A 26475-nucleotide genomic window follows, 5' to 3' on the forward strand; every position below is an offset into this window, starting at 1 on the left:
GTGCCCGGCTCCCATGTGGCCCACCAGGGTCTGGGTCCTGCTCCCCTGTGCATTTTGTCAGACCCCAGGGTGGAGGACCCAGGAGCAGAGAGGCCTTGCCCTGCAGGTACCACAGGAGCTGGGGCCAGGGCAGCAGCACCTGGCACACAAGGAGAACCATCACCCCAACACCCATCCCACCCCAGCTTCCAGGAATAAGAGAACAGAAGGGGCCTGCACGAGGACTGCAGACCCAGAAGTGGAAGTCCACAAGCACATTTCTAGGACTAAAATCTGAAAAGGCTTTTTTCCTTGCTTTTTGGGCTGCCTAGAGGGAGGTAAAGGGGACTTGTCTGGCCTCTGCCCTACAGATCACCTCAGCCGCCCTAACATTCCACTCGCTGATGTGAAACTGACAGCAGGAAGATGGAAGACGGGAAGGAGAGTAAGAAATAGAAAAAGTCAAATACAAAGGCAATCCAAGAGGCAGGGTGGACTAGGACAGACAAGGGGAGAGGGGCGGAGAGGGAGGGAGGGAGGGCAGGCCACAGAGACAGACACCAATGCAACCCAGAAAGCAGCAGACAGGAAATCTCATGCAGGGATGGCAACACAGAAGTCGGGGAAAGAAAATTCCAGGCACAGAAGCAAGCGCAGAAGCACAGGACCAGTGGGCCTTGATCAGGGCCCCTCCAAGAAAAAGCCAGGGCAGACCCATGTAGCTGCTTCCACCTACTGGGGACACAGGAATTAGCAGGCTCCGGAGGCTGGACCTCCCATGACCCTACCGAGACTGGGCCAGCAGTGTCAAGGAGAGACTTCCTCCTAAGAAGGCCCCCATTCTCAGAAGCAAAGCCACTCCACTTGGGCAGGAGTGAGGGTGGAAGCTGAGGGCTCAGGGCTGGGTGGGATTCACTCACATACAGAGTCCTTCCTCACACTGCTCAGAGGCCACATCCCCCCCACATTCCCTGGGGAAGGCCTGCTTGTAGGGGTGGCCCTGCCCCCAGTGCGCTTCCTGGGGCTCCAGCAATACTCGGGGCTGAGCAAGAAGGGTGAGCTACACGGCTCGGGCACCCTGGTCCCCTTCTTCTCCCCTGACCATAGCCTACACTCCAGAATCAGATCAAACTCATCCTCAAACACTTAGCTTCCAGGTGGGAAGAACCCAGCCACCTGACCATGCCAGCTGTCTCCATCACCCCAGTGCCCCCAACACCCACTCTCAAACCAGCCTCCTCTGCCAGCTGGGGAAAGAGGGGACGGGGCAGGAGAGAGGAGACAATGCTTTGTTGCCCAGTAAATGTGGCTTTCTGGGGAGCAGTCTACCTGAGGCCTGCTCCCTTCTCCTGCTCTGAGGCCCCCTGGATCGGCCCCACCCCTTCTCCTCCTCCTGTCTGCAGTGCTCCCACTCCCAAGGCCCATGCTGATGCTCCAGCAAAGCTCTCATTCCTTTATCACAGAAAGAGGAGAGGGTGGGAAATGCAAGGGGCTGGAGTGGAAAGAGACAAAAGAGCGCCACTCCTCCGGAAAGGAGACGCACCGAGAGCGCCTGGGGATGTACCCCATCCTCGGGCTTGGCCACAGGTGGCAGTGCCCTCCTGGAGCCCTTGCTGCCCTCCAGGTCGACGTCCCCAGCCTCCAGCCCTCACTGGGGACACCCTGCTCACCAGGAAGCGCCTCACCAAGGGTTGACCATGCCCAGCCCCAGCCCAGCTCCCTGCCCCACTCCCAGAGGCATGGCAGGAACCCCTGGCCGGGGACTCGGCTCCCAGCAGCATGCAGCCCCAATGGGGTGAAGGTGGATGAGCAGGAGGTGAGGCTGGAGATGAAATGACCCCAGAAGGGCTGCTGGAATGCTGTGATGTCAGGGGCAGTGTGTGGGGGAGAGAAGGCATTACCCCACGAAGCTCCTGCCGAGTCCAGCAAGAGGAAGACAAAGAGAACAGAGTCAGTGGCGCCAGGAGCAGCCCTTCCAGCGGCTCCGAGAGATGTGCACCCTCCCTTGTGTCTGCCGTCCACTAGGGGTCTTCCTTGTCTCTGGATCTCACCCCACAAACCGCACCCCCCGCCCCTCCCCACCCCCAAATACCCATCCCCAGCTGCCCGAGCCCTGACGACACCTGACACCCTCCATTCGGGATCTGAGGAAGCCAACTCCAGTTCCAGCCACGGCGGGGCCAACTGCCCCTGGGCTCAGGTGATCTGCCTGCCTCAGCCTCAAGAGTTCAGGGAGTCAGAAGAGACGTCTAGCGTCCCAAGAGGGAAAGGTAACCACCAGTTCTGCCTTGGGCAAAAGCACCAGAGGTCTCCCTGGGTCAGGAGCAGACTTGCCTCAGAGCAGGTCAAGGTAAAGTCGCCCCCAAGGACCCTGGTAGGCAAATGCTGGGCACAGCTGGTCCCAGAGCCACAGGCCACACCAGGGCCTCCCAGCCCCACATAGCCCCAACCTCTCCAGGCAGGCGGGGATGGTCTCAGGGCCCTACCTAATTCCAGAGCCACAGACAGACCTCAGGCTCTCCTAACCCCACACAGCTCCACCCCAAGCAGACAGGGACAGTCCCACATGGACAGTGACAGAGCCACAGGCAAACCATGGAGGCCCACAGGAGGGACTCTGTCTTCTTTCCTCACCCTCAAGCCCATTGTGGTTCTGGGGGCTCTCCCTAGCCAATTCAGAGCAAATGTTACTTACGAGAAAGCAAATGCCACCAGGGCGCCACTGACCACAATGAAGTCCAGAATGTTCCATAAGTCTCGGAAATAGGCCCCAGGGTGAAGCAGCAGTCCCAAGTCGATCATCTGGGAGGAAGAAACACACTTTAGGTATGTGATAGTCAGAAAAGACAGGCAGAGGCCAGGCGCAGAGGCTCATGCCTCCAATCCCAGCACTTGGGGAGGCTGAGGCAGGTGGATCGCTTAAGCCCAGGAGTTGGAGACCAGCCGGGCTACATGGTGAGACCCTGTCTCTTAAAACAATAAAGAAAACATGACCAGGTGCAGTGGCTTATGCCTGCAATCCCAGCACTTTGGGAGGCTGAGGCGGGCCAGATCACCTGAGCTCAGGAGTTCAAGACCAGCCTGGCCAACACGGCAAAACCTCATCTCTACAGGAGGCAGAGACTGCAGTGAGCTGAGATCACGCCACTGTACTCCAGTCTAGGTGACAGAGCGAGACCTTGTCTAAAAAAAAATAACAAAACAAAACAAAAAAACCAGAAAGACAGGGAGAGCTAGGTTCCGGAGTCATGGGGGAAGAATATGGCTCTAGGTCCCCGTGGAAGGGTCAGTGTGGCTGACAGTGCACACATATGTGCACACCTGTGACTTCAGTGACCTTAGGGACACCTTCCCATACCCTGTCAGAGTAGGGAGACATGGCCCAGGTCACACCCCGAAGGGCCTCAGTGGGGCTTTGGACCTCAACGCCATTGACTCAAATATCCCTACATGGCTCGTGGCTGGCTGAGATCCTGCCTGGGCTCCCAACTTCCCTGAAGTCTGAATGAGACCGAAGTCTCCATCTCCATCTGCTCCTCCATCGCTGGGCTACAGGCACACAGGGAACCCAGAGCTCACCCAGATCCCCTGCGGGCAAGCTCAGCAGGACGAGCTTGGCAAGACCAGCAGGACGGCCGCTACACAGACCTTCACTCACACCCTGGCTCTGTGACTCCTGCTGCTGCGATGCTGGGCCAGAACCATAACCTCTCTTAAGTGTCAGCTTCCTCATCTGTAACATCGGGATGATGACGCCCACCCCACAGAAGTTTGCAAGAGTGAAATAGCAGAGGTAATGTGCTCATGCATGTGCCGTAAGTGCTCCACACGCACACGCTGCCCTGTGTGCATGCATGCGGGCACACATATACCGTAAGCTGCACGAAAGTCACTGATGTGCATGTGTATGCACACTCAACCACACTGAATGCACACCTGCGCAAATGCACAAGGGTCACACTAGTCAGACAGTGATATGGGGGCACCTCGAGTCCACACTCAGAGGCAGACAGTGAAGGACTCTGAATCTACCCGAAGACAAATGCCACATCACTCCTAAATTCGTCTCCAGCACCCACTTCAAACAATCTTCCGACTCTCTCTCTCTCCCAGATCTCGTTCTTCCCCAAACAGTGTTGCACCGTCTTCCTCCTCTGCTGTCCCAAGAGGGAGGGCCTCAGCCCACATGTGCACATTAGAGAGAGCCTGCAGCTCCTGTTTTCAAGAAACCAGGGGCAGTGGAGGCCCAGGCATGGCACTGGGGAGCGCTCGTCTTGTCCTCAGTGAAAACAAAGCCTCTTTGTGCACATACATTCACGCACTGAACACACAACCAGAGCACACCCACCACATGTCTTAACAAGAGCTTATAGGAACTGCGGTCCAACCCCTGCCCTGGCCCCATCTCAGTCATGAGGGAGGGAGAGCAAAACACTGGGGTTACCAGGGGCAGCCGGCAGCCACGTATCTCACCTTTATCACCATCTCAAAGGTAAAGACACCAGTGAAAATGTAATCCAGGTACTTCAGAGCCTGAAACCAAAAGGAAGGTTATTCTCAGAAGCTGGGCTGAAACCTGAGCCACGGTGCCCTCGGTGGCTCCAAGTTCTTCCTCCAGTCAGCCAGGAGCCAGGGAACCTGCGGAAAACCGTTCTGGGAGGGGGGCTCCAACGAGTACCGTCTGGGAACAGGCCCCCTCTGCCGCAGCCTGTCTTCCTGTCTCCAGACCTTTGGTCCTGCACTCCCAGGTACAGAGACAGAGGAACGAGGGTGTCCTGGGAGAAGACAGGACCCCAGCCCACCCCAGCCCCTTGGGTCCCTGTGAAGGCACCCAGCTCCCACCCCACAGGCTGGCAGGGGCCCAGTCATCCGGACCACTCACATTGTTCCTGGGCGAGTCTGTGTGCACTGGGTCCTCGGCGGCCAGGGCGATGCTGCTCAAGGCGATGACCACAAGAATGACCATCTCGAAGTACCTCATGGTCACAATGTAGTGGCAGAAGCGGCGGAGCCTGTGAGGGAACACACGGATCGCCACGAGGCCCACTGGCCAGGCGCACCAGACCCTTGCTACACGGCAGGCTCGGCCCATCCTGCAGAAAGGGTCCTGGGCTGCCTCTGGAAGCTGTGGCGCCAGAGCTTTGCTTTGCTAATGGGCCCTGTGGTTGGAGGTGGCAGCCAGGTGACGGACAGTGGCTGGGATTCCGAGAGGGCATCCCGGGATAGAGGGTGAGGAAGGCTGCAGAACCCCATGGCAGGGGTCAACAAACCAAAGCTCGCAGGCCGGATCAGGCTGACCTGTCTGTGTGAATAAAACTTCAGTGGAGTACAGCTACACCCATTCATTACCAACTGTCCATGCAGCCAACAGCAGTCCAAAGCCAAGAGCATCAACTACACAGCCCTTTCACAGAACAGATTAGCAGGGGTCAGCAGGGAGGGAGCTGCTCAGAGACGAAGAATTTCAGCATCAGCATGCTCATGGAGAACAGGCCTTTCTTGCCCTGGGAAAGTCCTCTGGGGCCTGTGTGGGGTGAGTGCCTGTCCGGGCTCCCAAGGTGCGTGTGGACACGCTCCACGAGAACACGCTCCGTGCACTGCCACATGCTCGCCTTTTGCTCTAGCCCCGTTTGCCTCACTCGCTTGTTCAACATTACTGAGAGACTGCCCTGCCAGGCACATGCTAGACACCGGGGGACACATGGGCGACCAGGACAGGCCTCATGAAGCTCCATTTCATCAGGCAAAACACCGGGAAGGAGTGAGGAAATCAACAAGCAGGGGCCTCCCTGATGCCGGCAGAGCCACCAAGTGAGAGTACACAGCAACCAGGAGGCTGGGAAGCCCATCTATGGGTGGGGGACAAGAGGCAGCCATGGATGGAGCAGGTGGGGCAGACGGCCCCACCTCAAGGGCTGTGCTCTGGCGGTACCCCCCCTGCCTCGCAGGCATGCCCACTGCCCCCAGCCCCTGTCAGCTCTTCCTCTCACCCACACCTATGAACTTCCAAGAGCCATCTGTCTTAAGCAGCTGCCCGTGTTTCCCTCTTCCTTGAAGGGACCTCTGCCATTTAGTTCCTGCCTGTGTCCCCAGAGCTGTTTGTCCCCAGCCCACCGCCGGCCTGCTGCTGCCTCAGACCTTGCCATTTCCCCTCCTTAAAAGAGCTGCCTTTCCTTCTCATTCAGCCATCATCCACTCCAAGTTGTGTCTGGGTTTCTGGCACTCAGCTCTACCCGCAGCTCAGATCCCAAGTCCACTGGCCATGAGACATCCCCAGCTGCCCCAGGCCTTGCAGGGTCTGCGGGTAGAACCCCAGCAGCACTGCTGGTCTCGGTGAACACAGGGCTTTCCACCCACTGTCAGGCAGAAACTGGGTGTCATCCTCGATGTCTCCTTCCCCTTCCACATCTAATTTATCACCAAACTCAGCAGATTCTGCCTCCAAAATCCCTCTACAAGCACTTGACTTCCAAACCTCTCTACTGTGAGTACCCTGATCAAAACACCACTCTCTCTGCCTGAAACCTTGACCACCTACTGAGTGGTCTCCGTCTGCAGTCTCCCCATCAAAGGGCCCTGCTGGGCTACAGTCTGAGTGTCCCCACTGTGCACAAGTCTCACACTTCTTAGTGTGCTCCAGGACAGTGTGACCCCCACCCCATGAGAGAACACCCAGCCAGCCCTTCCTACCCTTTTGTTTTTTGACGCAGTTCTGTCCTCGGCGGTTTGCTGACTGCTGGCTTCTACTTCTGGGCCACTGTGAATGCTCCACTAGTTCCTCCCCTCTCCCTCCTTCGCCTTAATTCTTACTCATCCTTCAGTTTCCAACCAAGATGTCACTTCCACCAGAAAACCTCCCTGGCCTTCTCTCACCTGCTCCCAGAATGCCAGTACCTTCCTGTGTTTCCATTTCCACACTGGGATACCACCCCCACCTGCCACTGCACAATCAGTCCTGAAATGGTGGTGTCTATGTCCGTCTCCACTACTGCTTTACTCCTAACCACAGCACAGCAGTGTAAGCTCCCAAGACGCGTGTTGGACAAAAGAACGACGGGAGGGAGGAGGCAGTGAGAGGATATAATGCAGGGCTTGGTGCAAAGACTGTTGGTTGATCAAAGAAGAAGGGGATGGACAGATGGGTAACAAGCCAGGGCACGTCCATGTGGCCTTGCTGCCCTCTGTCCTCCCATCCACCTGCCCAGCCCCTGCTCCGGCCGGGCGAGTTCGTGTGGTTCCACCTCTGCTCTGCCTCTCCCTCTGCCTCCTCCTCCTCAAGCTCTGCTCCAGTCTCACCCCAGAGGCCCTACCTGACCTTCCCATTAAGTTTTAGCACCCAACAGGCCACATCTCATGCCTTGCTTTGTGTTTCCTCCTGGCACACACCAAAGGGCATCTTACGTCTCTTACTGTCTGTCGTGTCTGCTGTCTGTCTCTCCCACCAGCACACAGGCTTAGCAAAGACAGGGGCTCTCACCTGTCTCGTTCATTCCTAGACACTCCCAGCACCTAGAGTGCTATCTGCCACATGAACACCAGGTGGACTCATGGAGGCCCTGGACTGAAGAGTGGATGACAAATGCAGGAAAAGCACAGGCGCGGGCACACGGACAGACTTGCGAAGGAACACGGTGCCCATGTGCATGCAACACAGGCGGCAGGTATGAAGGGAAGGCAGATGGACGGAACTGTGTGTGAGACAGGGCAAACAGGGTCCCTGTGTGCAGAGACACACACACCGCAGAGGAGGTGAGGAGCCCAAGCCTGCAGCTGTCTGTGCTCACCCCAGCTCTGTGGAGGCTGCCTGTGAACACGTCACAGAACCTCCTGCAGAATGAGGTCACATGGGACGTGCCTCCAGGGACTGCTGTGGTACCTAGAGCCTTTTATGTACGTAACTGCGCAGAATCAGCACACGCTGGCTACTGTGTTCCTGCAGGTCATGATGCATGGGTGAGTGCACAGCCACACAAACAGCCAGGCAAGGAGACTCACAGGTTGGTGGGGCTTAAACAGAACATGGAGCTGTACGGGACGATGGGCCGGGGGCCGCTCCTCATCACGTCATCCGCTTCCACCTCCTTCTTTCCCTCTGCTTGGCTCTCCAGGTCCACGTTACCACCTACAAGGACACAGGGCCCCCGAGTAAGGGGTGTGGTGTACACTAGGCCCACATCGCATGGCTCTCTCCCAGCTCCACTGCCACTGGCAATTGCGTCAGGTCCTCACGGGCCCACGAGGCATGGGCGCGCAGCTAAGGGCACTGCTTCACACATGTGACCGCAGTGCCTGACAGCCAGGACCACTGTCTGCTGCAGAGACCCTAACAGACCCTTTTTTCCCTCTTGCTGTGCCAAGGTGGAAAACAGCACTGAACCCAGCACTGCCCGTGGCTGTGGAACCCCTGCCTCACTGAGGGGTCTTGATGCGCTGAGAACCCCAAGTCCTGGTGAGATCTTCCCACTGCCTCCACTGGGACCTCGGACCCACAGCACAGGGAGAATCAGGAGCCAGCTCCCAACCCACAAACCCACAGAGTCTCCCTGGACCTCATCGTCATCATCCAGTCTGCCCTGACCTGGGATCCCAGGAGAGGGTCCTGTGAGGCCATGGAGCTTGGAAGGATGCGCTGCCTGGGGGGACCCAGCCTCTGCTCAGGCCCCACTCCCTCGCCAGCCCCCCATTCATCGTCTCCTTCCCCCAGGCCCTATCCTCTGACACTCAGCACCCCACCCCTACCCCAGCTGTGTTCCCACAAATCCAGCTCCCCAGGGCTAACATGGCCATGATCTTGTTTTTTTCAGGTAAATTTTGTTGTCCCTAACCAGTGTTTTCCTCACAGTAATTTTTCATCTTCAACCATCCTATTGTATATTTTAATTCTTGTAGGTGACAGAGCTCTTGAGACCTCAGGGACACCAAGGAAAAAGTGCAGTGACATGGAGGCACCTCCCACTGCTGCAACTCATTTTGAATTATTTAAAGAAACATAAAAGCAAATAGGATTTTAAAGAGCAACAAAGTGAAGGTGCTAATCCCCAGAGCCTGCTGTGGAGCCCTTGACTGCTGGCCACTTTGAAGTCCTGCAGAGAAAGGCCTTGCCAGAGAAAAAAAGCTTCAAGGTGAGCATGAAAACAGCCGAAGCCACAGCAGTATGTGTCTACACCACCGAGGATGCTGGCTACAGAGCCATGATAACCAGCCCCCACCCACTAGCACAAGCAGTTTAAAGTGACCACTTTTGAAATGGGCACCACCAAACTTCCCTGTTGAAAATGAAAATTATGTAATCTGAGAAAGCAATCTGGCAAAACTTACTTGAAGCCCTAAAAAATTATGTTAATTTATAAAACATTATCTGCTAAGGAAATTAAGCATGTATACAAAAATCTGTATTCCCAAAAGTTTTTGTTTTTCTTTCTTTTTTTTTTTTTAATGAGACAGGAGACAGAGTTTCACTCTTGTTGCCCAGGCTGAAGTACAGTGGTGCGACTCTGGCTCACTGCAACCTCCACTCCCGGGTTCAAGCGATTCTTCTTGCCTCAGCCTCCTGAGTAACTGGAATTACAGGCATGTGCCACCACACCCAGCTAATTTTTGTATTTTTAGTAGAGACAGGGTTTCACCATGTTGGCCAGGATATGACAAAAAAATTTAAAAATTAGCTAGGTGTGTTGGCGACTACAGAGGCTGAAGCAGGAGGATCACTTGAGGCCAGGAGTTCGAGGTTACAGTGAGCCACAATGGCACAACTAGGCTCCAGTCTGGGCGACAGAATGAGATTCTGTCTCTAAAATAAATAATTAATTAACTTAAGTAAACGGGGAAAAAATAATCAGTCTGGATTCAGTGAAAACTTCTGCTGCTCAAAATAAATGGAACACAAATTCCAGAGCTTGGATAGAATTATCTCTCCTGAAATTAATTTATTACAACACAGAAAATCATATGAAAGTCATCAATCATAGGGGAAAAAAATGTCAATTAAGTCAAAGCAGAAGAAAGAAGGGAAGGATAAAAATGAAAATTACACAGACTAAATTCATTGTTGGAGAAAGACTATTTTTAAAATGACTTAATAGTGAGAAAAATTAAATCCCTGAAATAGGAGGTAATGAAGCAAAACGGCAAGCTTCAGAGGGGAATAGAGAAAGGAAGACAGCCTTCACTAAAAACAGCCACGCGCCAGACACAGCCCAGGTGCCTTCCTCCTCCTAACAGCACGCCACGGCACAGGTCCCCCTTTCCAGATTAAGACACTGAGGCTGAACTGAGGAACTGCCCTTTCCAGTGCTGGGGTAGGAGTTCTGAGCCTCGGGCTCACTTCAAGATGGGGAAGCTGAACGGGACTTTCCTATGAAACTGCATCCCCAAGGGGGGCTAAGGTAAGCCCAGCCTGGCAGGACCCCAGGCTTCCGGAAACAACAGCAAATCCTCTCTGACAAAAACCTTCTCAGCTGGCCTACAGAATCGCCACAGGTGAGGGGGAATTTGGAGATAACTTAAGCTGTTATTTCCCAAGATATCCATGGTATAGAAGGGATTTCTCTCCTCTATATCTGGAGAGGTACAAGCTATGTTCCATCCTTGGGAAAACGGAAAAAGTAGTTAATTCATTTTCTGTAGGGCTTAATTATCTCACAAAACCTAGTTGAGAAAAGGGGGACTTGATGTTAAATACTGAGTGTCAACTTGACTGGATTGAAGGATATAAACTATCGATCCTGGGTATGTCTGTGAGGGTGCTGCCAAAAGAGATTCACATTGGAGTCAGTGGGCTGGGGAAGGCAGACCCACTTTTAATCTTGTGGGCACCATCGAATCAGCTGCTAGCGAATATAAAGTAGGGAGAAAAATGTGAAAAGGCGAGACGGGCGTAGGCTCCCAGCCTACATCTTTCTCCTGGGCTGGATGCTTCCTGCCCTCAAACATCAGACTCCAAGCTCTTCAGTTCTGGGGCTCGGACTGGCTCTCCTTGCTCCTCAACTTGCAGACAGCCCATTGTGGAACCTTGTGATCGTGTGAGTTAATACTTCATAAACTCCCATCTATTAGTTCTGTCCCTCTAAGAGAACCCTAATACAGAGGATTAAGATCAGTCATATATGAACTCAAAAAATATCACCAAACACATCATGAAACAAGGTCACCATGACTGGAAGGCACAGCAGAAACAATGAGTACACTCACTCACATCCCTAAAAACAGCAGAAACAATGGGTACATTCACACCCCTAAAGACTTCAGATGCAGGAATTTTTAGATGAGATACATAAGTAAATACAGGCTGGGTGTGGTGGCTCACACCTGTAATTCCAGCACTTTGGGAGGCCAAGGCAGGTGGATCACTTGAGCCCAGGAGTTCACCACCAGCCTGAGAAACATGTGGAAACCCCATGTCTACAATAAATACAAAAAATGAGCTCTGGGATAGTGATATGCACCTGTGGCCCAACTACTGCAGAGGGCTGAGGTGGGAGGATCACGTGAGCCCAGGTGATGGTTACACCAGAAGCCCAGACATCACCACTATACAATAGATCTATGTAAAAAAACTGCATTTGTACCCCCTAAATCGATAAGAATTTTTTAAAAAATTGACAGGTGAATCAAGCAAAATATTGGTGAATATAAAAAATACTTGAGTAATACAACTAACGAACTTAACATAAATATAAAAAGCTCAGAGCTCACAAAATTAAAGAAAACACATCCCTCTTAAGCACAAATAGAACACGTACAAAAGCCAACCATGAAAACAGTTGACAATAAAGCCAAGGCACAGACAACTGCAAATAAATTTCAAAGGGAACTATCAGACCGATCATGTTCTCTAATGACAGCACAATTAAGTCAGAAATTAAGGCAGAAACCAGAAACAAAGAGATTAGTTAAAATTAAAATTTTACATTTGGAAATTGAATAAAGAATTCATGGGTCAAATATGATATATTCACAGATGGTACAACTGTGTCCTTAAAAAAAAATCTACAGGAAAATTAGAGTAATGAGAGTTTGACAATTCTGTGGCTGAACACAGAACCAACAGATGAAACTGCTTATTATTTCTATGTAATAGAAGCAAATAATTAGGAAAGAAAAATTTTTTAACAATACCATTTAAGAAAACAGAATCAGCAAGGGAAAAAGACATTTTCAGGACAGAAGAGAGATAAATACAAAAGTGAGGTGAAAATCCTACAATCTTCTATTTGAATGACAAATGCCATAGAATTCATGACATACGTTTTTCTTTCTCCCTCTTTTCTTTTTTGAGATGGAATCTTGCTCTGTCACCCAGGCTGGAGTGCAGTGACGTGATCTCGGCTCACTGCAACCTCCGCCTCCTGGGTTCAAGTGATTCTCCTGCCTCTACCTCCTGAGTAGCTGGAATTACAGGCATGTGCCACCATGTCTGGCTAATTTTTATACATCTTTTTTTTTTTTCTTTTTTTAGTAGAGACGGGATTTCGCCCTATTGGCCAGGCTGGTCTCGAACACCTGACCTCAGGTGATCCACCCACCTTGGCCTCCCAAAGTGCTGGGATTACAGGTGTGAGCCATTGCACCCGGCCTCTTTTCTCTCTTTTTAAAAACCCCACCAAAAAGCCTGAAAGCAATAAAAACCCAGCAGCAATGACCACAGATGACTGCCTCTAAACACTGTCTTATCAAAGGAACCATGGTGTCTCGACTCAGGTTCTACAGAAACACAAGTGAGGTGGCATGGGCTCCAAGAGAAAACCAGAAGGGAAGAGAAAAGCAAGACAGGGAGGTGAAGAAGCCAAGCAAGGGTGCGTGCTTCAGACCAAGTCCTGCAAAGGTAGCTTAGGCTCCCACAGGGGCACTCTGGGCTCTCATCTGAACCAGAAGGTTGGCCCGACGGAAGCCACAAGGCTGGCTCTCCTACACCCACTCTTTCCTTCACTGGCTAAGTGCCACCTTGGAGGATGCAAACTCCCATGCACTTCCGGTGGCTCCCGTAGTCTATGGGACGTCTCTGAAGAGGAGCTGAAGAGGAAGCCCCTGGAGGCAAAGGCCACCAGAATATGGGGGGGGGAGGCATGGAAATCTACAGGAATCACAGCAGTGTCCAGCGTGTGCTGCTTCTTGGAGAAATGAGCGATTCCAGACCAGGGACCAGAAGTATGTACAATCATCCTGGAACATGCTGTCACAGACAAAAACCACAGAACTGTCAAACTCTACTCCAGGCCTATGAAGAGGACAGAATGATCGGCTTGAAAGGGTGAACACTGGCCAAGATGGGGCAATTCAAGCACCAAAAGTAATAATGACTGCAAAGAACTGAAACACATCAAGCACTAAAATCCAAAACGTTACCAAAATAATTTTCTTACAGCTCTCACTGGTCATACTTGTTACTAGGACATTGATTCATTATTTTAAAAACTTATTAAAAAGGGACAGAATGAAGCAAGTAACCTTGTTTAGCACACATACAAACTGCATTTCAGGGCAACCAAACAGTTGATAAGATCAGATCTTTCTTACAGAAAAAGTCAAAATAACAAACACAGAAAGAATCACAAAATTCTAAATTCACCATTTTGTGGCCCTCACTGAAATCATAGATCTGGGTGACTAGAACCTTTTGGGGAGAGACCGGTGGAGAACTTTACAATTGAAGGATCAGGATGAACCCACTGCTCCATCTTAATATCACCCGGAGAGACACCAGACATGACAGAGCTCCTGATACAAAGCAGCAGGAAGTACACCACCACCTGGAAGCCTTCCTAAAGAAGGGAACGGGATTCTTTCACAAAGGTCTCTAGACATCTTTTGGTTGTCACAACTAGAGGGCGCTCCTGGCTTCTAGCGGGTGGAGGCCAGGGATGCTGCTATGCACCCTAAGATGCAGAGGCCATGGTCCACAATAGAGCTTCAAACAGCTCCAAGGCTCAGAAACCCTGTTCTGGATCTAATTACCAGGTAGCAAAATGCACTGAGGACAGAGGACTGTACCAAACGATGCCATGATGCAAACAACCAAACTGAGAAATTCTACAGGACAAACTGTACGTTCACCTCAACAAATAAATGGCATGAATAACGGGGGGAAAGCTGTTTTAGAGTAAACGACTGAGATAAAGCAAAGTCAAACGAGTAAACCTTGTCTGAATCCTGACTCAAGCCAACTGTAAAGTTAGTTTTGAGATAACTGGTAAACTTTGAACTTGGAATAGGTATTACATAATATTAAGGAATTACTATCAACATTGTTAAGTGTAATAGTGCTCCATGGCTATGATAAATCCTTAATTGTTAGAAGTGCTTACTGGCATATTCACACCTAAAATGATACACAAGAAAGCAAGGACGGGCGTAAGTGAAACAATACGGGCAAAACGTGGGTGACTGGGGAGGGTGGAGACGGAACACGGTTCACCGCACTCGTCTTCACTTTCCCACATGTTTCAATTTTTCATAATAAAAAGGATGTTATCTAAGCAGCCCCAGAGAGAAGACACAGCCAGACATAGGAACAACAGCTTAGACTAATGACTGTCTTCTCAACAGAAACAACAGAAGGCAGAAGACAGTGGAACAGTGTCAATATGCTGAAAGATAACAAATGAGAATTTTCTGTGATGTAAAACCGTTTCTCACAAACAATAGCAAAATAAAGACTGTTCAGGCAAGCCAAGAGAATTTACCACCATGAAACCTCACTAAAAGAAATTAGGAAAGATGTTCTTCGAGCAGAAGGAAGGAAAAAAAAAAAAAAAGAAAGAAACCCAAATGGATGATCCAAAATATAAGGAGTGATGAAATATGAAAAGGAATAATGGAGTCAATTGCAAAACACCGGGAAAAAGAACATACAGAAACCTCTGTCAATTAGAAATTCAAAATCATACTTAAAAAAACTCATGAATCAAACAAGAAATCTCAATCACACTTCAAAAAAATACTTAAAAAAAATTAAACTTTCAATACATAACTAAAATAATTCTCAGAGTGAAAGTTAAAGTTTTAAACACATTAGCAAAGTAGAAAATCTCAAACGTCATGAGCCGAGTATCCAATTAATAAATTGGAGAAAGAATATTGCAATACACATACACAAGGTAGAAGGAAATAATAAATAAGAACAGAAATTTGTGAAACAGAAAACAAAAATACAACAGAGAAAACCAAGAAAGACAAAGACTGAGGCATTGATAAACCATTTAAGTGGACAAAACTTTAGAGAAAAAGGGTTTATCAAGGGAGGAAGGGAAGGAGGGAGGGAGGGAAGGCTATTAGAAACATAAAAGTGGCCGCCACAACTACAAATCCATCAGAAACTTGAAAGAAACTGATTCCTAGTCATCTTTTTCTTTTCTTTCTTTCTTTTTTTTTTGAGACAGAGTCTTGCTCTGTTGCCCAGGGTGGAGTGCAGTGTCACAATCATAGCTCACTGCTCAGTATAGCCTCCGCCTCCTGGGTTCAAGAGATTCTCTTGCCTCAGCCTCCCAAGTAGCTGGGATTACAGGCACCCACCACCACGCCCAGCTAATTTGTGTACTTTTAGTAGAGATGGTTTTTCACCATGTTGGCCAGGCTGGTCTCAAACTCCTGACCTCAAGTGATCCACTGGCCTTGGCCTCCCAAATTGCTGGGATTACAGCTGTGAGCCACTGTGCTGAGCCAGCAGTCATCTTCTTCTTGAGATGATATAAGATGATGAACTGCCTACATGATGAGATGAAGTGAGGTGAATGACACAGGCATTGAGACATAGGTGGAAAATTCCAGAAGTAATTCATAAGTTCTAAGTTGCCAGCTGTTTGTTCTAAGTACCATGATGAAACCTCACACATTCTGCTCTGTCCACCTGGAATGCATTAGTTACTCAGCACCCATCTTGGTTATGAAATTGGATGTCAGGGTATCGTAGTACTTATGTTCAAGTAACCCTTATTTTACTTAATAATGGCCCCAAAGTGCAAGAGTAGTTATGTAATATATCAGACTATAGTGGACCTCAGAAAACAGAAACCTGGGAAAGTGAAACCATGGATAAGGGGGACTACTATATATAAGATCCTTGGACATCATATATGAGGCAAACATGAGATTCTAAAAGGTGGAAGGAAGAAGGAAAATACTGGCTAGGGGACCTGAGGGAAGACATAACAATAAGTTTCTTATTTGGGTTTTCTTTTATGCCTCATATATCCTAGATTTGGTACTTATGAACCCAGAAATGCAATGAGGCACAGATTTTTTAAAGCCTCAATAAACCCAGCTCTCTCTAGTGAAAGGACTAGGAATGTGGCAGCATAGCGAGATATAAAACTTATAGACAATAATCACTCAACAATAGTCAAACTGTACACACACACCAAAAAAAAAAAAAAAAAAAAACTATGACCCTACCTCCACTTAAACCAGTAGAAACTGGGTGGTGGTCTAGACTTCCACCCTCACCACCATCCCAAAACCCTTGCTGGGGTGGTCTCAGAGACAGCCAAGCGGGAGCAGAAACTTTCACCCCATCCAGTGGTAACAAGATCCCCAATACACACAATGCCAGCAAAGATCACATAGGGAGCCTAGAGGTCATGCCTCACCTAGCAGGAAAGAGGTACCCTCTTCCCCCTACTCAATAGAGTGAGCCCTAGTGGAAAGTCAGGAGTTTTACTGCTACCTGGAGGTGATAAGGTCTATGTCCATTGTGTCAAGGGCAGCTAGATGGGGAACTCCTGTCTCTCCTAGTCAGGCTGATATGAACGGAGGCCTAGTGGGAAGCTAGAACTCCCACCCTAGCCAAGCAGTAATGAGTAATCCTTTTCCCCTAGAGTGCCAATGGAAATCAAGTGAATAATCTATACTTCTATCCCCATCTGTCAATAATGGGGCAAAATTCTCTACAATCCCTGTAATATGGTTTGGTGTGTCCCCACCCAAATCTCACCTCAAATTACAATCCCTGTAATCCCCACGTGTCAAGGGGAGGGACCAGGTAGAAGTACTTGGATCATGAGGGTGGTTTCCCCTATGCTGTTCTCATGATAGTGAGTCTCACGAGATATGATGGTTTTGTAAGCATCTAGCACTTCCCCTGCCTGCACTTACTCTGTTCTGCCACACTGTGAAGAAGGTGCCTGCTTCTCCTTTGCCTACCACCATAATTGTAAGTTTCCTGAGGCCTTCTCAGCAATACAAAACTATGAGTCAATTAAATCTCTTTCCTTTATAAATTACCTGGTCTCAGGTATTTCTTCACAGCAGTGTGAGAATGGACTAATACGCCCGCTACTTGCTGGAGTGGCATCACAGTAGACAAGCTAAAACTGAAGATGTAAATAAGACCTAGAGGCTCACAACATAATACCAGAGAGTCTAGATTTCAACCAAAACTCACTCCTCATACCAAGACCCAGGAAAATCTCAACCTGAATGAGAAAAGACAATCAATAGACACCAAGATGACAGAGTTGTTAAAATTATCTGACAAAGATTTAAAAAACACCCATTATAAAAATACTCAACAGATAACTTAAAACACTTAAATGAAAAATAGAAAACCTCAGCAAAGAAATAAAGTCTCAGCAAAGAAACAGAAGCTATAAAGAACCAAATGAAAACTTCAGAACTAAAAAATACAGTGACTAAAATTAGAAACTCAATAGATGGGCTCCATAGCAGAATGGAAGGCACAGAGGAAAGAATTAATGAACTGGAAGGCAGAATAATATAAATGATCCAATCTGAGCAACAGAGAGAAAGTAGACTAAATAAAGTGAATAAAGCTCAGGGGCCTTTGGGACTATAACAAAAGATCTAACATTCATGTCATCAGAGTCCTGGAAAGAGAAAGAGGCAGAACTAAAGAAGTATTCAAAGACATAAAGGATGAAAAATTTCCAAATTTGGCAAAAGATATATACCTACAAATTCCAGAAGTTGAGCAAATCCCAAACAAGATAAACTTAGAGAAACTCACATGAAAATACACTGTAATCAAACTTCTGAAATTATAGACAAGGAAAAAATCTTGAAAGCAGCGAGAGATAAACAACATCTTACCTATAGGAAGAAAACAATTCGAATGACAGTGGATTTCTCATCAGAAACCATGGAGGTCAGAAGGAAGAGGCACACGTTTTTTCAAGTGCTGAAAAAAAAAGAACTGTCAACCCAGAATTCTATACCCACTAAAAAATTCAGGAATGAAGGGAAAATCAAGACATTCTCAGATGAAGGAAAACTAAGAGAATTTGTCACCCACAGACCTACCATAAAAGAATGTCTAAGGAAGCTCCTTTAAACAGAAAGTAAATTATGAAAGAAGAAATACTGGAATATCAGGAAGGAAGAAAGAGTAACAGGAGTAAAAATACAGGTAAATACACCACATTTTTCTTCTCCTCTTGAGTTTTCTAAATTATGTTCGACAGTTGAAGCAAAAATTAAAACATACTCTAATGTGGTTCTAAAAGTACATAGAGGAAGAGATATTTAAGACAATTATATTATAAGTGGAGGAGGAAAAAGAGATAAAGAGAGGCAAAGCTTCTATATTTCACATTAACTGGTAAAATAACACTGGAGAAGTTATGTATACATAATGTAATGTAATAGATACTCCAGAAGAAACTGAAGTTTTATATATATATAATGTAATACACAGGGCAACCACTAAAAAAACCTATATGAGGTCTTTAAAAAACCTGTAAAAGTGATACACTCAAAAACACTACAGATAAATTAAAATGGAACTCTAAAGTACATTCAAGTAACCCACAGGAAGGGAGGAAAAGGAAACTAAAGAAATGAAAAACAGAGAGAACAAACAGAAAATAAGAAATAAAAAAACAGACTTAAGCCCTAATGTATCAATAATTACATTAAGTGTAAACAGTCTAAATATGCAAAATCAAAGACAGAATTGAAAGAGTGGATTGAAAACATGAATGCTATCTACAAAAAATTCACTTCAAATATAACTATATAGCTAGGTTAAAAGTAAAAGGGTGAAAACATATATACCATGCACATATTAATCAAAAGAAAGGAGGACTGAATATACCTATGTAAGATAAAGTAAACTTTAGAGCAAAGATTACCAAGTAGCAAGAACAACATTACACAATTCAAAGGCCAGTCCACCAAGAAGACAGAGAAATCCTAAATGTGCATGTGACCAAAAACAGAACTACAATCACATGAAGCAAAAACTTACAGTACTGAAAGGAGCAAAAGCTAAATCCACATTTATAGTTGGAGACTGAATACCCTTTTCTAGACAGAAAATCAGCATGTAGACAAAGATACTCAATAACATCCTCAACCAACAGGATATAAATGACACTTACAGGGTGCTACACCAACAACACAGAATGCATGTTTCCTTCAATGGCTCACAGAACATATGTCAAGATATGCCAAATCCTGGGCCACAAAACAAACCTTAGTAAACTTAAAAGAACTGAAATAATACACAACATGTTCACTGACCATAAAGTAATCAAACTAGAAGTCAATAACAGAAAGATGGGCAAATCTCCAAATGTCTGAAAACTAAACAACACACTTCTAAATAATCCATGAGTCTCCAAGAACAATTTTTAAATGTGACTGAAAAAACATATAATATGAAAACCCGTGGAATGCAGCTGAGGCAGTGTCAAGAGGGAAACAACTAAATGTTTATAGCAGAAAAGAAGAAAAGACTCACATCAATAATCTAAGCTCCTACCTCAAGAAACTAAAAAAGAAGAGCAAAGAAGCCCAAAGAAAACAGAAAGAAGATAATAAACAGCAGAAATCAAATAAAATTGAAAACAGAAAAATCATAGAGAAAAATCACTTAACAAGAATTTGGTTCTTTGAAAACATCAATAAAATTATACAAACTCCTAGTAAGGCTCACAAAGAAAAAAGAGAAAAAATCACCAATTACCAATATCAGAAATGAGACAGGAGTTACCACTACAGATTATGCAGACGTAAAAGGGATAATAAGGAAACATTACAAAAAACTATACGCACAATAAATTAGAAAACTTAAATAAAATGAACTTCTCAGAAAGCACAAACTACTACAGCTCATCCAGTATGAAACAGATAACACAGTCCGGTATCTATTAAGGAAATTAAATTTGTAATTTAAAAATTTCAAAAAAGAAATGCTTCATTGGAAAATTTTCCCAAACATTTAAAGGAAAATTAGTATCAGTTCAATATAATCTCCTCTAGAAAACAGAAGGACAGTCCATTCAATTCAAAACATTTTATGAATCCAGTATTACTCTGATACCAAAACCAGAGAGAGCACAAAAAAGAAAACTACAGACCAATATCCCTCATGAATACAGAGGCAAAACTCCTTAACAAAATCTTAGCAAATGGAATTCAGCAATACACAGAAATAATTATACACAATGACCAGTAGGGTTATGAATAACAATAATGGCCAGTTTAATATTTGAAAATCAATATATATAAACTACCACATTAACAGAAAAAACATACACATGATAATATCAACTGATGCAGACCATCATTTGACAATGTTCATCCACTTATGACAAAAACTCTTTTAAAAAAAGCAATAAAGGGAAACTTTCTCAACTTGATAAAGAACATCTACCAAAAAAAAACAAACAAACCCAAAAACCATACAGCTAATGTCATACTAAATGATGAAACACAGAGTGCTCCCTCCAGGAAATATGTCAGTTCTTGCCACAGTTATTCAAAATAGTACTGAAAGTCAAAGACAGTGCAGTAAGGGAAGACGGGGAAATAAAAGGCATGTATATCAGAAAGGAAAAACCTAAAACTGTTCATTTGCAGATGTCTTATACTTTCTGTGAAAAATCCCAAGAAATCTACAAAACATACACCTAGCACAAATATAAGCCAAAATTATATAATTTCTTTTAAAATTTGGTGAAACTAGGCTGGGCATGGTAGCTCATGCCTGTAATACACCTAGCACTTTGGGAGACCGGTGTGGGCAGATCACTTAAGGTCAGAGTTGAAAAGCAGCCTGCAACAAGGTGAAACCCCATCTCTACTAAAAAAAAAAAAAAAAAAAAAAAAAAATTAGCCATGCATGGTGGTGCGTGCCTGTAATCCCAGCTACTTGGGAGGCTGACGCACGAGAATTGCTTGAACCTGGGAGGTGGTGGTGACAGTGAGCCAAGATGGAGCCACTACACTCCAGCCTGGGTGACAGAGTGAGACTCTCTCAAAAAAGAAAAAACAATTTTTTTAAATGAAGATAACACACATCAGATATAATATATAATTAAATTGGTAGTCAAAGGAAAATTCATAGCCTTAAATAATCAAAAATCAAAGAATAAAATAAATAAAATGCCCAACTCAAGAAGCTAGAAAAGAACAACAAAGTAAAACAAACAAAAAAAAACAGAACGAAAAACAAACAATAAAGATAAAATTAGACAGTAATGACTTTAAAAATAAGACAAAAGGAAAAACCAATAAGATTCTGGTTTTCTTTTTATGAAAATCTAGAAATATATATAAACCATTAATTAATCTACTTAATCAAAAAGGAAAACACAAAAATACACAGGATTAAAAGTGACAAGGAGGAAAAACACTGAAACAGGGAAATTTTTTAAAAGTTAAGCCACTCTTAAGGCTATGTAAATAAGTGGAAAAGTCTAGATCAAATGGATAATTTCTAAGGAAAATATGATTTGCCAGACTCATCTTAGGAGGCAACAATGTTTAAACAGATCAGTATCAAAAAGAGATATTATCAACAAACTACTCTACAAAAAGAGACCAGACATCAACAATTTCACAAGAGAATTCTACCAAATATTTAAAGACCACATAATTCCAATATTACTTGAGCTACCCTTGAGCACAAGAACACATTCTAATTATTTTTATGAACTGATAATAGGTATATCCCACAGAATATATCCTTGGATAGTATTTCCCAATAGAACACTGCCAGGTTTTATAATGCCCATGCTTCTGAAAAACATATATATCTTTCATTATAGTGTTGTTGGCTTTTCTGGCTGATATTTATGTTTTTTTTTAAAAAAAAAAAAGTATACAATGTTTTTAACAAAATAACATGAGGAACAACTCTCAGATAGGGTTCCAAATTCAGTTGGTTGTGTGAAGAAACCTGAAAGAGCTAATCCTTCAAGATGGATCCCAAATGGCTAACTGAGCCAACATTTAAGTCAGAGCGAAGCTGTCATATGCTGAGCAGAGGTCTGGGAAAACCTACACCTTTTTAACTCCGGGAACTTTTAGAGCTCACCTGAACCAACCAATCAGAGCTCACTTGCCTTGGCCAATCAGAGCTCAGCTATATTGACCAATCAGAACTCAGCTGTGTCAACCAATCAGACCAAGGAAGTTTGAATATTTTATTTACATAAAGGGACTTGATTAAGGACCTGGGCAGGAAAAGTCAAACCTTCTCTTTCTTGTCTGGAATGTGCCTTCATTTTGCAAGGAAGGCTGCATCTCCCTGGTTTGCAAACTGTTCACTAGAATAAAGCCTGTTTCCTCCAAATTCCTTTTCAGAGAACTTTTGTTCACAGTAAGTTATGTGAATCATGTATGAATGTTTTGAAAAGTGCAACAAGTTTCAATAAACGGGGTGTCCAAAGCAACTGCTTATTAATAGCTATTTTAATTAGTAATCAGGAAACAATATGCTAAGCATTTTGTGTTGTGTTTATTAATTTTCATTGTTTAATGTGCTTTAATTACATTTTAGAAAATTGGTTATGAATTTTTAGTTGACACATAACACACGATAATGCTTTACCATTTAAAATACTGGGGCCAGGCATAGTGGCTCACACTTGTAATCCCAGCACTTTGGGAGACCAAGGCAGGCAAATCACTTAAGGTCAGGAGTTCGAGATCAGCCTGGCCAACATGGTAAAACCCCATCTCTACTGAAAATACAAAACTTAGCCAGGTGTGGTGGCAGGCACCTGTAATCCCAGCTACTAAGGAGGCTGAGGCAGAAAAATTACTTGAACCCAGGAGATGGAGGCTGAAGTGGGCCGAGATCGCACCACTGCACTTCAGCCTGGATAACAGATCAAGACTCTGTCTCAAGAAAAAAAAGTAGGGGGTGGGTATGAGACCCTCTTTTAGAACATTTGATTTTCAGGAATGGAGCTGTGAGGTTAAGCAATAGATAACTCTATGTTATTGATATTTAAACCTTATGATCCTCAAATGTGACTAAAGAAAGCTACATATCTCACTTAAAGATATTAATCCAAATATCCTACATAAAATATTAAACAGAATCCAAAGGCATATTACAAAATAAATATAATAACCACTTGGGTTTATTCTAAGACTGCAAAGATATTTCATATGGAAAAATTCATTACTATACATCCCCGTATCTAAGGAGACAAATATATACGATATCTCTATGGATATTGAAAAGGTCTTCAACAAAACCCAACATCTATTCCAGATAAAAACACTAAAGTGGAAATAATGGATACTACAACATAATTTTACACACATACAAACACAGACACATACACACACACGCCCCTCAGGCCCAAAACCAAAATTTTACTTAGAGTAGGCGGAAGCAAGTAATGCCCACTAACTCCATTGTTATCTGACAGTGAAATCAGACAAAAAAAATAATAATGAGAGGCCTAAGACTTAGAAAGAAAGAGTCAGAAGTATATTTGCAGAATTTTGATAATATATCTGGGGAAAAAACCCAACAGGAATCACACTGAAACTAATAAACAATCTGAAGATTCAGAAAAGCAGCAGGATACATAATCAACATATAAAAACTAATAACCTAGATTTCTGTTTCTAGTAGAAGTAATCACAGGGACCAGACAATCTATTGTTTTTAACAAGCAAAAACACCAGACATTAAGAGGACAAAAACCCAAGCCACAGACTGGGAGAAAATGCTTGTAAAGCGCATATCTGATGAAAGACTTGTATCCGGAATATACAAAGAACTCCTAAAACTCAACAATTAGAAAACAAACAACCCAAATAAAAAGTGGGCAAAAGATCTGAATAGGAACCTCACCAAAGAAAATTATACACATGGCAAATAAGCACATTAAAAGATGCTCAACGTTATATGTCATTAGGAAATTGGAAATTAAACAAGACACCTCTATACGCTTAACTAGAATGGCTCAAATCCAAAATACTGACAACACTGAATGTTGGCAAGGATGTGAAGCAACAGGAAGTCTGTCTCATTCATTGCTGGTAGGAATGCAAAATGGTACAGCCTCTTTGGAAGATACTTTGTCAGTTTCTTGTAAAGATAAACATAGTCTTATCATATAACATAATAATCATGCTATTAAGTATTTACCCAAATGAGTTGAAAACTTATGTCCACACAAAAACCTGAACATGAATGTTTATAGCAGTTTTATTCATAATTGCCAAAAACTGGAAGCAACAAGATGTCCTTTAATAGGTGAATAAATAAACTTCGATATGTCCAAAAGATGGATTATTAGTCCAGTGTTAAAAACAAATGAGCTGTCAAGCTACAAAAAGACACGAAGGAAACTCAAGTGCACATTGCTAATAGAAAGAAGCCAATCCAAAAAGGCTGCATACTGTATGATTCCAATCCTATGACAGTCTAGAAAAGGCAAAACTATACAGACAGTGAAAAGATCAGTGGTTGCCAGCAGGGGTTGGGGGAAGAGCATAGGAAGCCTGGGGAGGAGCCGCATCTGGATTCCTGCAAATAAAAGCCAGGTAGGGACCCTAGGTTCATCCTCAAGCTGATCCTCAGAGAATCAGATGAGGGAACTGGGCAGGCAGACTCACTTGTGCCCATGGGAAGTGAACAATAAAATGAACCATGGGCAGCTTTTCTCCAAGGATGCAAAGGAAAAGGGGAGGCCGAGCAGTTAGAAGCTGTGCCTTCCACGGTTATACCTAGGATTGTGCACCAGTCTACAGGCCCCAGGTGAGAGCACTTGAGCGAGAGAGAATGGCATGCACACGTCTGCGCGTGGAGATGCAACTGCAGACACGGGCACACGCACATCTGTGTGTGTGGATGTGTCTACAAACATGGGCCCACATGTGGTGGCACCTCATTAGTCCATCTGGTCTCCTTAAGACCTAAATGCTTTCCCTGGCATTCGTGTGGGTCCTGTTTCTATGGCCTCTCTTCTCCCCCTTTTTTCTCTGTACTTAAGAAAGGAGGGGTCCTCCTTGATGCCTATGAAATGCCCATGCACCTTCTCCACCATGTGAGGGGCCTATATGTGTCAACTGCGGGTCTCTCTCTATTAGACTGGCTTGAAGACAGGTCCCCCTGTGCCCTCAGGGCCTGCACACAGGTAGGCATGGAATCACTGCTCACTCAGGATGTCACGAGCATGTGAGTGAGCAAGGGGAGGAAAGAAGGCAGCTCAAACAACGGCCTGGGAGCAGCCTCAGAACAGGGACTGCACAGGCCCATGAACAAGTGGGCACACGCCAGCGGAGAGCCCCCTCCTCCGCACCCCCTCACTCTCAGCCCCAGTCAAGGCTGTGGAGAGAGTCCTCAGCAGCTTTTGTACAACCACCAAGAGTTGTGCCTGTTTTGTGGCCTGTCTTCCTGACAAGACTGTCTCTCTCCTGCTGTGCTCTCAGCACTCTAACATAGCACCTGACACTTAGCTGGCAACATGCAAATAATTTGGGAAGGAAGGAGAATGGGGCTCAACCTCAGTCATCTCTGGGGCACTAGAAATCAACAGGACATCAAGGGGCAGATGCTGACAGCAAAGGGCTGTCTTTCCAGCCAGGAGAACAAGTCACAGGGGCACACTGGGTCCCCAGTGCCTGCTGTGGAGCAGGAGAGAATGGGGGTCACTGGACCTGTACAAGATGGACCCTACCCCACTGGCACAGGGAGATACTCACTGGGAACAACCGTGGCTTCCCCGGGAGGGCCCGTCAGCATCACTGGGATGTGTACAACAGTGCTTGAGTCTGGGGGCTGACTGCCCATCCGAGTGACGTTCCGCTGATTGTCTGCATCCTCTGGCTGTTCCTCTACCTTCTGGAGACAGGTGCTGGGCAGTGTGTGCACAGGGCCCACAGTCACCGTCCCACTGGTCTCTAGGTCACAGTGTGGCTCCCTGCAATCAAGAATGTACATCAGGCCTGGGTGCGGTAGCTCACGCCTGTGATCTCAGCACTGGGAGGCCAGGGCAGGAGGATCACTTGAGCACAGGAGTTCAAGACCAGCATGGGGAATATAGGGAAACTCCATCTCTACAGAAATTGAAAAATTAGCCAGACATGGTGACACATGCCTGTAGTCCCAGCTATTCAGTCTGGGAAGGCTGAGGTAGGAGGACTGCTTCAGCCTGGGAAGTCCAGGCTGTAGTGAGCCATGACTGCGCCACTGCATTCCACCCTGGGCAACAGTGCAACTCTGTTTCCAAAAAAAATAAATAAATAAATAAATAAATAACGTACATAACCAAAATCCTATCAACCAAAACC

At 45.8% G+C, this 26475-nt stretch overlaps 1 protein-coding gene across 15 annotated transcripts in view; it reads right to left on the reverse strand.

Moving 5' to 3' along the window:
- CACNA1B (calcium voltage-gated channel subunit alpha1 B) overlaps positions 1–26475 on the reverse strand; it is a 237163-nt gene that overhangs the window by 78311 nt on the left and 132377 nt on the right. For 8 of the 15 annotated variants that reach the window (XR_004263942.1, XM_032261876.1, XM_032261881.1 and 5 more), the window contains 6 exons: positions 25888–26105; positions 7975–8101; positions 4862–4991; positions 4453–4512; positions 2675–2781; positions 1881–1892 (listed from right to left, as the gene is read on the reverse strand). Coding sequence is in view for 14 of the 15 variants with exons in the window: in XM_032261876.1 (XP_032117767.1) it covers positions 1881–1892; positions 2675–2781; positions 4453–4512; positions 4862–4991; positions 7975–8101; positions 25888–26105 (654 nt within the window). In the remaining variant the exon portion in view is untranslated. The remainder of the gene's footprint in view (positions 1–1880; positions 1893–2674; positions 2782–4452; positions 4513–4861; positions 4992–7974; positions 8102–25887; positions 26106–26475) is intronic. The other 7 variants (XM_032261879.1, XM_032261878.1, XM_032261882.1 and 4 more) reach the window with 1 other exon arrangement.

Source organism: Sapajus apella, unplaced genomic scaffold (genome assembly GCF_009761245.1).
Source record: "Sapajus apella isolate SASKATOON/1434 unplaced genomic scaffold, GSC_monkey_1.0 scaffold126, whole genome shotgun sequence".
NCBI lineage: Eukaryota > Metazoa > Chordata > Mammalia > Primates > Cebidae > Sapajus > Sapajus apella.